The sequence below is a fragment of the Felis catus genome, chromosome D1 (genome assembly GCF_018350175.1).
Source record: "Felis catus isolate Fca126 chromosome D1, F.catus_Fca126_mat1.0, whole genome shotgun sequence".
NCBI lineage: Eukaryota > Metazoa > Chordata > Mammalia > Carnivora > Felidae > Felis > Felis catus.
In genome coordinates, this window is record NC_058377.1 from 59,955,316 (window position 1) to 59,971,626 (window position 16,311).

General features: G+C 36.8%; 1 protein-coding gene across 8 annotated transcripts in view; it reads right to left on the minus strand.

Annotated features, from left to right (window-relative positions):
* Nucleotides 1-16,311, minus strand: part of NUP98 (nucleoporin 98 and 96 precursor) — a 118,819-nt gene that overhangs the window by 54,578 nt on the left and 47,930 nt on the right. For all 8 annotated transcript variants that reach the window (XM_045038799.1, XM_011286593.4, XM_011286592.4 and 5 more), the window contains 3 exons: nt 15,207-15,340; nt 12,535-12,722; nt 859-975 (listed from right to left, as the gene is read on the minus strand). In XM_045038799.1, the coding sequence (XP_044894734.1) occupies nt 859-975; nt 12,535-12,722; nt 15,207-15,340 (439 nt within the window). The remainder of the gene's footprint in view (nt 1-858; nt 976-12,534; nt 12,723-15,206; nt 15,341-16,311) is intronic.

Genomic DNA, 16,311 nt, shown 5'->3' on the forward strand with positions numbered 1-16,311 from the left:
TAAGGTCAAATAAGAGTGGTGAATTTCAAACTAAAAAAATTGAAAAATTTTAGGTTTTCAATATTATTATCAGCAAGGTATTAGAAAATGCTTCGTTCATGAAAAATCAAACTAGAATTTTATCCCGAGAGACAAAAACAAAAAACAGGAGTGCAAAGATGTAAATAGAATTTTTCACTGAGGCATTACTCTGAATATAGGAATATCAAAATAATCTAAATGTCTTCTAATGGGGAACTAATTATCATATATTCACAATAATGGCTACCAAGTAATTAAAAAAGAGGCATATATATATTCATATTGATATAGAAAGGTATTTATAATAAAATAAATAAAAATAAGCAAGCTATAAAACATTGCATCATTCATGCCTATCTCTACAACATCTATATAAACAAATTTCAAAATTTTAAGAAAAGACATCAAACTATTAAGGGTTATAAGGGTGACTATTTCCACTTCCTCCTTTATACACTTGTATACTTATTACTTATTTTTTTGGTTTGGTTACAGTGACCATGTATCACTTTGATAATGATCACAAACAAGATATCGCTCATTTTAAAGGTGGTGAAGGGTGTCAAATGTGTGAGAACCCTGGTTCAAAATGACATGCACGGATACCAAAATAGTTATGCGAAACTGAATCAGAAGAACTCCTGTAATTTTAAGGTCTAAAGTACTCAAAAAACAAGAACAGGACTTAATTTCTAGATGCTCATATGCTGTAATACTATGCAACATTCACCAAACTTCATACATTTTCATAGAATGAGTAAATTCCAAGCTTAGAATCTCTTCAGAATGAGAACAGGGCTCTCTTCCAGGAACAACCCAAAACAAAATCTGGCTTACCTCTCCCCATTTTCTGGATAATCAGATGGTGAAGCGAGATCTTCAGAGTCACGATTAACAGGAGAAAAGAGATTGCTGTTGTTAAGGTTTTTCAAAACCAACTTCTTAATGCTCTTCCTATAAACAGAGACCAAAAGAAAAAAAAAAGAACTCAGGTGCACATAATCACATCACTGGCATTACCTTAAAAACCAGAGTCAAAAAGAGCACCCTCGTTCAGCTCTTACATAAATAACAATGGCCAAAGAGGTTCAATTCACAGTCTTTAATATATAACCAGGACTTAAGGTCTCAAATATATTATACTCTGCTGTTTAGAAGAATATGCTAAGCACATTCAAAACAAAGTGGGGAATCCCCTTTGAAAACAGTCATCCTTCACTGAATCCTGAACACTTTATCCAGACACTTAGATAACCCATCATAGTATGTCTCATGTTTTGAGTAATTCTCTACATGTCTTCTCTCTTTAAACATTTTCTTCCTTTTTTGACAGTCAGGATTTATGACTGTCTCTTCATAGAACTTGGCATGCTGTCTTGAAGAAATAGAAAGGAGGTATTTGCTGACTAAATAAGATTTCTTTTAAAGATGACAAGAAATAGGAGTAAAAACCCCTGATATTCAAATAATCACAAAATTTCAAATTTGCGTACAGAAGGTTTACTTAAGGCAAGAACATCTGTGGTATATAAGCTTCAAACAAAGAACCATATGAAGAGATATTAATCAATCTTCACTTAAAAACTCACTCGATTAACTAATATGCTACACTCCTTCTTAAAAATAACAAACTGCAGGGGCGCCTGGTGGTTCAGTTGGTTAAGCTCTAGACTTTTGATTTCAGCTCAGGTCATGATCTCACAGTTCGTGAGTTCCAGCCCCATGTCAGGCTCTGTGCTGACAGCGTGGAGCCTTCTTGGGACTCACTCTCTCCTTCTCTCTCTGGCCCTCTTCCACACTCTCTCTCAAATAAATAAACTGAAAAAAATAAAAATAAAAATACAAGTTGCAAGCAGTATATAAATAACACTCATCTATTTATTTCTAATCTCAACAACTGAGTTATATGGGAACAATTGTCAGCAGCATTTGTTCTAAATGTGTGTATGCTATAGTCCTTATTATAATGGTGTCATTAAATATGTATTAAATAAGCCAATGAAATAGGCACTTGACAATAAAGAATTGTTATTTCCATGAAAATTAAAACTTGCCTTCCTATTAATGGGTAACAGAAACCAATCCTCCTAGAGAGACAATCAGAAAAGCTAGAGCTCTTTACAGGCATGGAAAGGTAACAAGATAGTAAAAAAGGACTGAACCAGCACCTGGAGGGACACTGGCACAGAGAGGTGTTATTATAACGGTGTCTGTTATTTACGATTGCTTTTCTCCTGGAGACTTTTCTTCTCTAAAATTTTGTTTTTTGATTTTAAGCGATTTCTACACCCCACGTGGGGCTCAAATTCACAACCCTGAGATTAAGAGTTACATGCTCTTCCAACTGAGCCAGCCAGGAGCCCCTCCTTGGGACTTCTCTGATTCCAAGGGGAAGGTTAAGAGGTTGATGGTGTGCCTGACAGTCTTGAGGGACTAGAGAGATAGAGACTGGAGTCTGGAGCCACCAGGAGGTTAGGGGCACTAGTGAATGCCACTTATTCTGTGTTGGAACCTGGAAAGTCTTTACCTCTGGAGTTAAGAGAGAACTAAAAGTAAAAAGTAATCAAAAGTTCAGTTCTGACTCATCTCAATAAGCACTTGTCATAAAAAAGCAAAAATTCTCTGTAAGTCAGTATCATTATCTTTTAACTCTAATTATTGCCTTAAGCAGTTGTGAAAATGACAGACATAAAATAATTTTTAAAAAAGACACAAAAGGAGACAAGATATTTCTTCAAAGAAGATGAATGGCCAATAAGCAAGTAAGATGTTCAACATTACCAGTTATAAAGGAAATGCAAATTATAAGCACAAAATACCACTTCACACCCAGTAGAATGGCTATTATACACACACAAACAGAAAATACTAAGTGCTGACAAGCAAATGGAGAACATGAAAACATGCATTGCTGCTGAGAATGTAAAATGGTGTAGGTGCTGTAGAAAACAGTTTGACAGTTCCTCAAAAGGTTAAATACAGAATGACCAAACAATTCCAATCCTAGATATACACCCCAAATAACTGAAAACAGATACTTGTACACCAATGTTCATAACAGCACTATTCACATAGCTAAAGTGTGGAATAACCCAAACATCGAACAACAGATGAATGGATAAACAAAATGTGGCATATCCATACAACAGAATATTCAGCCTTAAAGCTTCAATGAAGCTTTGATAATGCTACAATATTATGAATATTAAAAACATTAAGCCAAGTAAAATAATCCAGACATGAAAAAGAATACTGTAGGAATCCCCTTACATAAGTATCTAAAATAGGCTAATTCATACAGACAGAAAGTAATACAGAGGTTAAAAGGGACTGAAAGGAGGAGGAAATACAGAATTATTGCATAACAGGTGCATTTTTCCTGTTTGGGATGATGAAAAAGTTCTAGAAATGGTTGTGACGGTTACACAATACTGTGAATGTACTTAATGCCACTGAATTGTACACTTAACATAAAATTTATCATTTTAACCATTTTTATTTATACTTTACAAGAATTATTAAGTAAAAAAAATACTTAAGTAAAACACAAGTGATTCAGACGTACATTTGTAAACCCTGTTAAGTATTAAAATGGATAAATTTAGGGAACTGTAGATGTGTTCATTTTTTGTGACATTGGAAGTTAAGGAAATAAAGTAACCAAACTAAAAAAAAAAAAAAAAAAAAAAAGGAAAAATCAGTATGAATATTGAAGACCCAAATGATTAGCAAGCCTAGCCTAATTTAAGACCATATCCCAACAAATATCTTTTCTTTTTTTTTTTTTAATTAATTAATTTATTTATTTTGAGAGAGATTGTGTGTGTGTGGGAGGGGCAGAGAGAGAGACAGAGAGAGAAAATCCCAAGTAGACCCCACACTGTCAGCACAAAGCCCGATGCAAGGCTCAAACCCATGAACCATGAGACAATGACCCGAGGTGAAATCAAGAATCCGACGCTTAACCAACTGAACCACCCAGATGCTCCTATAGTTTTATCAAATACATGTGGAATATTAAAAAAACTAGCCATATGTTGGGATCATAAAAGCAAGCCACATGGCACAAAAACAGACACATAGACCAATGGAATAGAATAGAAACCCCAGAACTAGACCCACAAACGTATGGCCAACTAATCTTTGACAAAGCAGGAAAGAACATCCAATGGAAAAAAGACAGCCTCTTTAACAAATGGTGCTGGGAGAACTGGACAGCAACATGCAGAAGGTTGAAACTAGACCACTTTCTCACACCATTCACAAAAGTAAACTCAAAATGGATAAAGGACCTGAATGTGAGACAGGAAACCATCAAAACCTTAGAGGAGAAAGCAGGAAAAGACCTCTCTGACCTCAGCCATAGCAATCTCTTACTCGACACATCCCCAAAGGCAAGAGAATTAAAAGCAAAAGTGAATTACTGGGACCTTATGAAGATAAAAAGCTTCTGCACAGCAAGGGAAACAACCAACAAAACTAAAAGGCAACCAACGGAATGGGAAAAGATATTTGCAAATGACATATCGGACAAAGGGCTAGTATCCAAAATCTATAAAGAGCTCACCAAACTCCACACCCGAAAAACAAATAACCCAGTGAAGAAATGGGCAGAAAACATGAATAGACACTTCTCTAAAGAAGACATCCAGATGGCCAACAGGCACATGAAAAGATGTTCAACGTCGCTCCTTATCAGGGAAATACAAATCAAAACCACACTCAGATATCACCTCACGCCAGTCAGAGTGGCCAAAATGAACAAATCAGGAGACTATAGATGCTGGAGAGGATGTGGAGAAACGGGAACCCTCTTGCACTGTTGGTGGGAATGCAAATTGGTGCAGCCGCTCTGGAAAGCAGTGTGGAGGTCCCTCAGAAAATTAAAAATAGACCTACCCTATGACCCAGCAATACTGCTAGGAATTTATCCAAGGGATACAGGAGTACTGATGCATAGGGGCACTTGTACCCCAATGTTCATAGCAGCACTCTCAACAATAGCCAAAGTATGGAAAGAGCCTAAATATCCATCAACTGATGAATGGATAAAGAAATTGTGGTTTATATACACAATGGAATACTACGTGGCAATGAGAAAAAATGAAATACGGCCTTTTGTAGCAACGTGGATGGAACTGGAGAGTGTGATGCTAAGTGAAATAAGCCATACAGAGAAAGACAGATACCATACGGTTTCACTCTTATGTGGATCCTGAGAAACTCAACAGAAACCCATGGGGGAGGGGAAGGAAAAAAAAAAAAAAAAAGAGGTTAGAGTGGGAGAGAGCCAAAGCATAAGAGACTGTTAAAAACTGAGAACAAACTGAGGGTTGATGGGGGGTGGGAGGGAGGGAGGGGAGGGTGGGTGATGGGTATTGAGGAGGGCACATTTGGGGATGAGCACTGGGTGTTGTATGGAAACCAATTTGACAATAAATTTCATATATTAAAAATAAATAAATAAATAAATAAATAAATAAATAAATAAATAAATAGCAAGCCACAAATTTCAGAGAATCAAAATCACCTGGAGTACCTTTTTTGAACATAAACTAGAAATCACTAACAAAACAATCGCTTAAAAGTCTCCATGTTAAGAATTCATACTCATATAATCCAAGGCTCAAAATACCTCCCCCATGAAAATTAGAAGCATTTGATTCATATGTAATTATTACCTGGATGATAAAGAGTACTCCATATCAAAACTTAGAGAACACAAATATAGCTGAACTAAAAGGAAATTTATATCTTTAAATACATGTATTTGGAAAGAAGAAAAGCTGAAAATCAAAAAACTAAGCGTCTATTTGTAAAAAGGACAGGAAATTAAATACCAAAAAAAGGGGGGGGGAGGAAGAAAGGAAGGAACTGAAGACAAAATGAAAATAAACATTAGTGAAAATATAAATAAAAGTTTATAAAACAGAAAACAATCACAGAATCGGGAGCATCGATAAAAGTCAGAAGTTAGTTCTTTGAAATCAGTAAAACTGGTAGATCCATGACCAGACTGAGAATACACACACACACACAAATCTTTGTCAGAAATGAAAATGGGGATATCCCCATAGATTCTACTGAAATGAAGAAGATAGTAAGGATACTTTTTAACAACTTTATGCCAATGAATTTGACATTTTAGTTGAAATGAACAAACATTATAAAAACATAACTTGCCAAAGGTGACTCAAAAAATAAAAAAGCTCAATACCCTATTAACTTTTATATAAGTTAATAATTAAGAAAAAAACCAAAAACAAGCCTTACTACAAAAAAAACTTCAGGCCCATATATCTTCACTAGTACTCTATATTTAATATAAACAAAACCCAAAAAGGTCTATCTTACATAAACTTGTCCAGACAATAGAAGGAGGAAATACTCCCCAATTTGTTTAAAAGGTCAGCAAAAACTTTATACTAAAATTAGGTAAGAGGGGCACCCGGGTGGCTCAGTCAGTTAAGCGTCTGACTTTGGCTCAGGTCATGATCTCCTGGTTCACGTTAGGCTCTGTGCTGAGAGCCTGGAGCCTGGAGCCTGCTTCGGATTCGGTTTCTCCCTCTCTCTCTCTGCCCCTCCCCTACTTGTTCTCTCTCTCTCTCTCTCTCTCTCTCTCTCTCTCAGAAATAAATAAAAACATTTGAAAAAAAAAAACATGTAGGAAAGGAAAATTCAAGCCAATCTAAGTCATTAACACAGATGGCAAGAAATCCTGGACAAAATTTTACACAGTGAATCCTAATAAGCAAAGAAATTATCAAACACTATCAGAGCCTATGTGCAAAGAACTTCTCCTGAACACCCCGCTTTTGCCGGCCAAGATGGGACAACTTGACAATCATAAAAAAACACCAGCTACAACAGACTGAAACACAGCAACCAGGGTGGGGAGACTGATTAAATATTTCACATGAAGAACATACTTTCAACTAGAAGATAAGGAACCAAACATAAAACATAAAAACAGTGCCAGGCAAAAGTGAAGAGGACTGAGACCAGAAATATGAAGTTAGGTACAAAGAACAGAGTGTAGCAAAACTAATTTGGGAAAGCAAAACTATGTGACTTCAAAGACTAAGTTTATTTCAACAATGAAATACTTCATAAGTAAAAACAAATGACAGATTCATGTATATTCTGCCATAGTTAAGTCACTGCTCTCAACTGGCTTATAGGAATATAGATAGAAAGGTATGTAGTAATAAAATTGATTTTTTTAAAGGTTTATGTTTTTAATTAAAAAAAATTTTTTTAACATTTATTCATTTTTGAGAGAGAGGGAGAGAGAGAGAGAGAGAGAGGCACAAATGGGGCATGGGAGACACAGAATCAGAAGCAGGTTCCAGGCTCTGAGCTGTCAGCACAGAGCCCAATGCAGGGGCTTGAACCCATGAACCTTGAGTTCACAAGCTGAGCTGAAATTAGACGCTCAACCAACGGAGCCACCCAAGCATTCCTTTCTTTTTTTTTCTTTTTTTTTTTTGAGAGAGAGTGCACACATACACAAGCTGGCGAGGGGCACAGAGAGGAGGACAGAGGGTCTGAACCGGGCTCCATGCTGGCAGCAGAGAGCCATATGTGGAGCTCAAACTCACTAATGGTGAGATCATGACTTGAGCCAAAGTCAGCTGCTTAACTGACTGAGCCACCCAGGCACCCCAAAATTGACTTTCATACATTGAACTTGTATCCCACAAACCTTGCTACATTTATTAGTTCATAGCTAACGTACAGTAAACTCCACATACTAAATTGTACAATTTGATAAGTTTTGACATCTGTGTACACCAGTGAAACCATTATCATAATCCAGAAAAACACAGTCATCATACCCAAAAGTTTCCTTGTACTCCTTGTAATCTCTCCTTCCTACCATCGCCATAACGACGACTCGCATCTTCTAGTATTTTATGTAAATGGAGGGGGGGAAAAAACCCTGATTTGGCAAATACAGGATAGAATACCATGAATTCAAGTAAGTTATGTTTAAAACAAATATTCAAAATAATACTGGAAAATAAAACTCTTAACTAGGGGTGCCTGGGTGTCTCAATCGGTTAAGCGTCCAACTTCGGTTCAGGTCATGATCTCACAGTTAGTGGGTTCGAGTCCCACGTTGGGCTCTATGCTGACAGCTTGGAGCCTGGAGCCTGCTTCAGATTCTGTGTCTCCCTCTCTCTTTGCCCATCCCCCACTTGCTCTCTCTTTCTCTCTCAAAATAATAAATAAACATTAAAAAAAATTAAGCAAACCTGTTACTTGAAAAAAAAAAACAGGCATATTTAAACCAGAAACACAGCAAAATATTCCCTCTGACAGTCCTCCCTAACCCTCTTCAGTTTATTTATTTTTAACGTAATCTCTATGCCCAACATGGGGCTCGAACTCACAGCCTGGAGATCAAAAGTTCTATGCTCCACCAAGTCAGCCAGGTGCCCCTCTATCCTCAATTTAAATAACACATCTTCAGAGCAGCTTTCTTTCATCATGCTATTAGTCTCTCCTACAGTGGCAATCTCTGCTTCTTTCTGTCATTTGTCTCACTTGTGATTACTGTCAACATCTCTCTCCCCTCACAGATTATGAATTGGGTGACAGAGGAATGAATTTTGTTCTTAGTTGCATTCCCAGTGCCCATCACACTTGGCATTTAGTAGTTACTTGATATATGTTTGTTGAATGAAGGAACATACACATGAATTAAAGAATATTTTCAGGGTGCCTGGGTGGCTCAGTCAGTTAAGTGTCTGACTTCGTCTCAGGTCATGATCTCGCAGTTCATGGGTTTGAGCCCTGCATCAGACTCTGTGCTGACAGCTCAGAGCCTGGAGCCTGCTTTGGATTCTGTGTCTCCCTCTCTCTCTGCCCCTCCCCAGCTCGCGCGCGTGTGCGCTCTCTCTCTCTGAAAAATAAACATTAAAAAAAAAATTTTTTTTAAAGAGTATTTTCAAATTTTTGTCACTCAGAATAAATATAATTACTGGCTTGCTCTATAGTAAATTCCTCTGACTAGAATGAAAAGGCAAAAGGAAAAAGATGTGGCACTGAAAAGGTTCTCACACCGTTAATCTATCAAATTCATCTTTCAGAGCAGAGTGCTGTTCTAGTGGCGGCCATACTTATAAAGTCCTTCATTAATCTTTTACCATCTGTGGTATTATATGGCAACTGTTTACAGAGTTTTAAAGTGGTAGCCCAAGGTTTGGTTTAGGAAGTGAACAGTAGCATCTGCCATTTCCTTTAGATAGTTAAATACAGTTAACACTACATTCTAGATTCTAACAACTCAATCATGGAAAGCTGACAGCATAAACTAGAAAGACCTTTATGATCTCCATCCCCTTATTCCTTGGCTTAGAATATTTCCACCTCTAAGACCCTTCCCCATAACTGGCATAAGAGTGAAGTTGTGGGATTCTATGCTATTATTTAGCTCCCTTTATGCCTAAGATGAATTCAGATGTTCAACATTCATTGATTACTTACTAAGTAACAAGAACTATTTCAGGCACTTTAAATGACAGAACAAAACAAGGGTACCTACCTATATAGAACTCATGTTCTAGAGCGAGAGAACAGAAAGAAAACTAAAAATAAATTACATATTAGAAGGTATGAGAAAGAAAGAAAAAGAAGGATGAGAAGAATGTGGGGGGAATGCTGACAAGAGAAAAGATGAGTGCGATTTTCAATAGACTGGTCCAAGTAATCTTCATTGAGGGGACATGTGACTAAACACTGAGGGTTAACTATAAGGATTTATCGGAAGAAGTGTTTCAGTGCAAAAAGAACAAGCAGGGCAAAGATTGAAAGGCAACACATGGCTTTTCTGTCCTAACAGTGGCAAGGAGGCAGTAAAATTAGAGTGGAGTAGACAATGGAGAGTAGTAGTAGTCGCATTCATACAGGTAATGGAAGGTCAGATCTTACAGTACCTTACCATTGCACAGAATTTGGCTTTTACTCTGAGTAAAAAATCAATCACCACACAGTTTTGAAGAGAAGAGTGACATGATATGACTTAGCACTTCAAATAGATCTCTAGCTACATTCAGAATAGAATGCAGAAGGGTAAGGGTAAAAGCTGAAAGATCAGGAGAATATTGTAATAATTCAGTGAAGAGATGATGATGGCTTGGATCAGGGTAGTAGAGTGGTAGTAGAGTGGTTAATAATTGGTCAGATGCTGGGTAATCTTTGTAGGTACAACAAAGAAGATTTGCTGATGGTTTAGATGTGGGACTTATGAAAGAAGTAAAGGATTCCAAAGTTTCTGGCCTGAGCAGCTAGAATGACAGAAATGCAATTATCTGATAGAAGTTTGGATGTAACAGGTTTGAGGTGGAAGATGAGGAGTTCAGTGTTGTAAACGTTAATTTTGAAATAAATATCTTTTAGACATCCAAGTGGAGATGTTGAGTAGGGCTGGATATAAAAATCTGGAGTTTGGGAGAGAGGTCGGGAGTGGAGATAGAAGTTTGGGAATCATCAGACTATAGATGACATACAAAGCTATGAAACTAAATTAAATCACTCTGAGACAGTAAAGAAAATGTGATCAAGAACTGAGCTCAGGGGCATTCCAATTTTAAGAGGTTGAGTAGAGGAGGAACCAGCCAAGGAGACAGAGGGCAACCAGTATAGTAGGAAGAAAACTAGGCAAGTGTGGGGTTCCTGGAAGTCAATTAAAGAATCAAGGAAGGAGGGTCCCTGGGTGGCTCAGTCAGTTAGGCACCTGACTTCAGCTCAGGTCATGATCTCATGGTTTGTGAGCACGAGCCCCACATGGGGGGAGCACCAGCCTCGCCTCTCTCTCTGTCTCTCTCTGCCCCTCACTCACTTGCGCCCTCTCTCTCTCAAAAAAAAAAAAAAAAAAAAAAAAAAAAAGGAAGGAGAGATGAATCGTGTAAAATATTTCTAATACATTAAGACAGTTGAGAGCAGTAACACAGAAGTGGAAGCCAAGAAGGGGATATGGGTGGTATTACCAGCAAAATGTGTACCTTCCCACCCTAATCTTTTCTGTGCCAAACAAGTTGCTAAATGCTGACACATAAACATGAATCATACACAGTCCCTGCCTTCAAAATAATCCAATGATATGCTAAGAACTGTATGAAAATGGACTTTCCATCTTTTCTGAAGCAGTAGCCCACCATATTTTTAAGAGTAATTTTTTTTAACTTAGTAACATTCATAAATAAAGAGCTGCACGTGATGAATTTCCACTTTTTCTCCACAGCTTAAAAAAAAAAGAAAGAAAAAAAAAAGGCCAAAACCACACTCTTCTGATTAAAGTACTTGCTGTTAAAAAAGCATCTGTAGGGGCACCTGGGTGGCTCAGCCAGTTAAACAGCTGACTTGAGATCTTGCAGTTCGTGGGATCAAGCCCTATGTGGGGCTCTGCACTGGCAGCGTAAAGCCTGCTTGGGATTCTCTCTCTCTGCCCCTCCTCTGTCTCTCTCTAAATAAATAAACTTAAAAAACAAAAACAAAAAACAAAACAAAACCTGTGTAGAAGCACCTGGCTGGCTCTGTCAGAGAAACATGCCACTCTTGAACTCGGGGTCATGAGTTAAGTCCCATGTGGGGTATAGATATTACTTAAAAAAAAAAAAAAAAAAAAAAAAAAAAAAGCCAGAGTATGCATCTGTTTGTCCAACTATGTATCTAGAAAAATTACGCAGAAATGAAATGCTCTGAAATTACATTTCCAAATGTTAATTACTGGTAACAATTTGCTATGTATTTTTCATTTTATTTCCATGTTCATGTTAGCACTCTAGGGCATATTTGCTCTATTGCATAATTTAAATTTAATTTTAAATGTTTACCAACAGCTCTTCTACATACTTTGTGTGTTTTTTCCTATGTAATTATTATTGGTTCAATACCTGTATGTATGGAAATATAAAAATATGTAGAGAGCTTCTTCTTAATTGGTTTGGCCAATTTAAGTTTTAAGAAAAAAGTACCGTCTGATTAAAAATAAAATTATGCAGGGGCGCCTGGGTGGCTTGGTCGGTTAAGCGTCCGACTTCGGCTCAGGTCATGATCTCACGGTCTGTGAGTTCGAGCCCCGCGTCGGGCTCTGTGCTGACAGCTCAGAGCCTGGAGCCTGTTTCAGATTCTGTGTCTCCCTCTCTCTGACCCTCCCCTGTTCATGCTCTGTCTCTCTCTGTCTCAAAAATAAATAAACGTTAAAAAAAAATTTTTTTTAAATAAAAAAAATAAAATTATGCAAGGACTAAATTCTCAAAATAAAACAAAAAACATGCATATGTAAAACTAGAAGCATATTAATCTAAATATTTTTATGTTAACCATGGTCACCCTTAGGAATGATCAGGTCACTTTTATTATCTATAATGTTCTCTATTTTTCAAGTTAAAAACAAAAACCTAAACACAACATTTCTATTACATTCAGGTAAATAATTATATATTATTTTGTACTTAGTTTAAATTAATATTCACACTTAATTTATGCTGACAAAAGTAAACTCACTTAGGCATGAATGCTCCATTGGCTAAAGATGGCTCATCATCATCCAGCCCATCAAACAGATGGGACTTCGCTGTGCCTGTTGTCTGTAAAGCCTTTGGTCGAACTCTGGTGGCAGGACGGGGTGTTAGTTTATAATGAGTGGGTGTAGTGAGAGCCTTCTGGGCTGCTGGATTTGTTGGTTTCAATCTCTGAAAAACAAAACCATCAAGGACAGTTCTAGTTTAATTCAAAGGCATTGTTTTGGCCTTAAAAAACTTGTAAGAATAGAGTTCAAATCTCCTATCTGCCAGTCACCCAATTAGATACCTCTGTTTATTTTTCAACTAAACCAAAAATGTCACACTTCAAAATAAACTGAGATGTGTCCATGAATTGCTATTCAACTTCCACGCAATCCAAATCACTCTGGAAAAATAATAGCTTTCATTTATTCATCATTTAGTAAACACTGCTAATTGCCATGAGTCAAACACTAAGCACTCACAATAAAAATAATAAAATCACTTCCCCTGATTTTTGAGGAAATTACAAGTTAGTGGAAGAGACACAACTAAATTAAGACTTCAGGGATGCCTGGGTGGCTCGATCGATTAAGCGTCTGACCTCAGCTCAGGGCATAAGCTCCCAGTCTGTGAGTCTGAGCCCTGTGCTGAGCCTGTAGCCTGCTTCAGATTCTGTGTCTCCCGCTCTCTCTCTGCCCCTCCCCAGCTTGTGCGCGCACACTCTTTCAAAAACTAAATAAACATTAAATTAAACAAACAAAAAAAACCACTTCAAGTTGATTTTGATGGCACCTTTATTATGCTTCTATAGCATCTTCGGGATGTTTTATATCTGTTTTCCTAAACATTATACATGGGATTATACAACCACTTGAAACAACAATGTCTAACATATAAAACCTGTCACAGTTCATTGTTCTCGTCACAGTGTAAATTGTTTGCACCAGTGTGAAACTGTCTGCAACAGTGAACCTTCCTAGATATTTTTTGTGATATTTCACAATTGTGTGCCTTTGCTTGGAATGTCTTGACTTAGACCTACCAACTTCTACATACATACTCAAAAAAAGTTAAATGTGACCTCTTTTGCAAAGCCTTATCAAACTTTAAATACTCTTCTTTAACATAAAATTTACCATTTTAATGCATACAATCCAGTGGGTTTTAGTATATTTAATAAGTTGTGCAAGAACCACCAATATCTAAGTCCAAAACATTCCCCTCACCCCAAAAAGAAATGCTGTGCCTCCCGAGTCCAGCTCTTAAAACTCAGCAAACATGAATCTATTCTGTCTGTATAAATTTGCCTATTCTAGGCATTTTATATAAATGGAATCATGTGGCCTCTTGTGTCTGGTTTATTTCACCTAGCATGTTTTCAAGGTCCATCCATGTCATACATAGTATGTATCAGTACTTCATTCCTTTTTATGACTGAATGATATTCATCATATAGATCTACAACATTTTGTTTATCCATTCATCAGCTGACTGTATATACTATATTGAGCTTGAGTAAATTTAAACACCTTAACAGATCTGATCTTCCTCACTAAATAGCAAGTTCTCAGAGAATAAGTTCTTGCTTTCATTTTGTATCCTCAGTACTGAACACAGTGACCAGCACATGTTTAGGCCTAAAATTATGCTGCGCCACTAACACACAATGTTCATCTAAGCACAACTTACATTTACACAGCGTGTTAAAAAGCACTTTAAGTTCCTATCTTCTCATTATATCTGGTTACAAGGTTAATTCAAGGGGCGCCTGGGTGGCTCAGTTGGTTGAGTGTCCAACTTCAGCTCAGGTCATGATCTCACAGTCCCTGAGTTCGAGCCCTGCGTCAGGGTCTGTGCTGACGGCTCAGAGCCTGGAGCCTGCTTCAGATTCTGTCTCCCTCTCTCTCTGCCCCTAACCCACTTGTGCTCTGTCTCTCTCTGTCCCCAAAATAAATAAAAACATTAAAAAAAAAAAAAAATTAAAAAAAAAAAAAAACACCAAGGTTAATTCAATAGCCAGCTGAGGGAGAAATAAAATGACAGAAATGATTGAAGAGCTATAGACTGATCAACTTACTATAAGCCAGGTATGCATCATCTCATTTAATTCTGAACACTAAACAGTATTACCATTCCCATTTTACAGATGAGGAAACACATTCAGAGGCAAAATAACATGCTCAAGGTCTCATCAGTTGTACATGGTAACACAATGATCAAACAGACCAAAGACTACTTTTAACACCACACCACAGTGAGCAAAAGATTATTACTTTGACACTAGAGCATAAAAGATTAAGACAAAGTTAACTGCAGAAACCAGGAGAAAAGATATTGATGTACCACTTAACAGCATTATTTTAGGAAAATCAGCCTCTCTGAGCCTTAGGTTTGCTCAACTATAAAATGGGAATAATAATACATGCCTTAGTTCAGAGCTATTCAAAGTCTCAGCCCTCATCTCCAGTCCAGTGTTCATTTCACTGCCATGCTGCCCTCCAGATAATAATAATTCCAAACATAATTTTTTGCCCAGAAAAAAGCATAATGTGTCTTAAAAACTTAACTACACCTAGCTTTGCTTAGGCTATATATGTAAGAAATTACATTCTACACAGCTAGTTTCTCCTAACCTGAGAATAAACTTTATAAAAGCATCCTTAAATTTACCTCTTCTTTCTTTTTAGGGTCTGACATGGGATTCCGGAAGAGAGGAGAATCTCCAAAAGGTGAGTATGTTAGACTATTGATATGCTGCTGGAGAACAGCTTGCTGGGCAGCAGAAGCATTGGGATCTGTCAAAGCTTTTTTAAAAAAAGAAAAGAAAAACCAAGATTATCAGTCCAAGGATCCAATGCATTTATAGCAAGAGAACACAACTGTTTTGGAAACACCTTCAAAACATTCAGACTCACTCAAAGGCATTATTGGTGGGAAGCAGAGGAGCAAACTGTGAAGAAAACCAACAATCAAATAAACTAATGGGTCAAAGATATGAAGAGACATTTCATAAGAGATAACACACAAAAATTTTTACTTAAGTGTTCACTGTCAATAATCAATGAAATAAAATTTAAAACAACCCTGAAAAAATATATTATACCTACGTCATTATCTATCAGTGCCACAGCTGTATAGAAAGAGTTATAGTCTTTGATTTCTAGAAACATTACAAATTGGTTTACTCTGTCTAAAAGAAACGGTATGACAGTACATAAAACAAGTACTGTTTTTACGTTTTTTAACCTACTTGTTTCCATCATGGAAATTTAACCCAAGGACTTCATTAAACTAGAAACAAAATAAAGAAATGTTTGTAAGTGATGAATATTATCTGTTATAGTTAAGACTTGGGAACAACCTATGTCCAACATTAACAGCTGTAAAAATCATGACACATCAACATGGTGGGTTAAGTAGTTATTAAAAATAATGACAATGTGTTTCACTGTGGAAATAAGGAAACATCTTTGATTTAATAAGTAAAAATTGCAGAATAACTAAGACTAGAGGAAGAAAGTGGCATATAAAAAATGAAGATAGTTGCTAAGGTGTCCTTATATGTTTATTATTTACATTTAATATTCCTATTACATTCAAGTAAATTGAAAGAAAAAGTATCACTCCAATTAATCTAATTTTCTAAGTGTAAAAACATGTCATTAGTCACAGAGAATTCAGGGAACAGACAAGGAATGATAATCTATAATCATACACAGTAAAAACAAAACAAACCCCACAACTATCGGTACTATATCTTGATTGATGAAGAAAC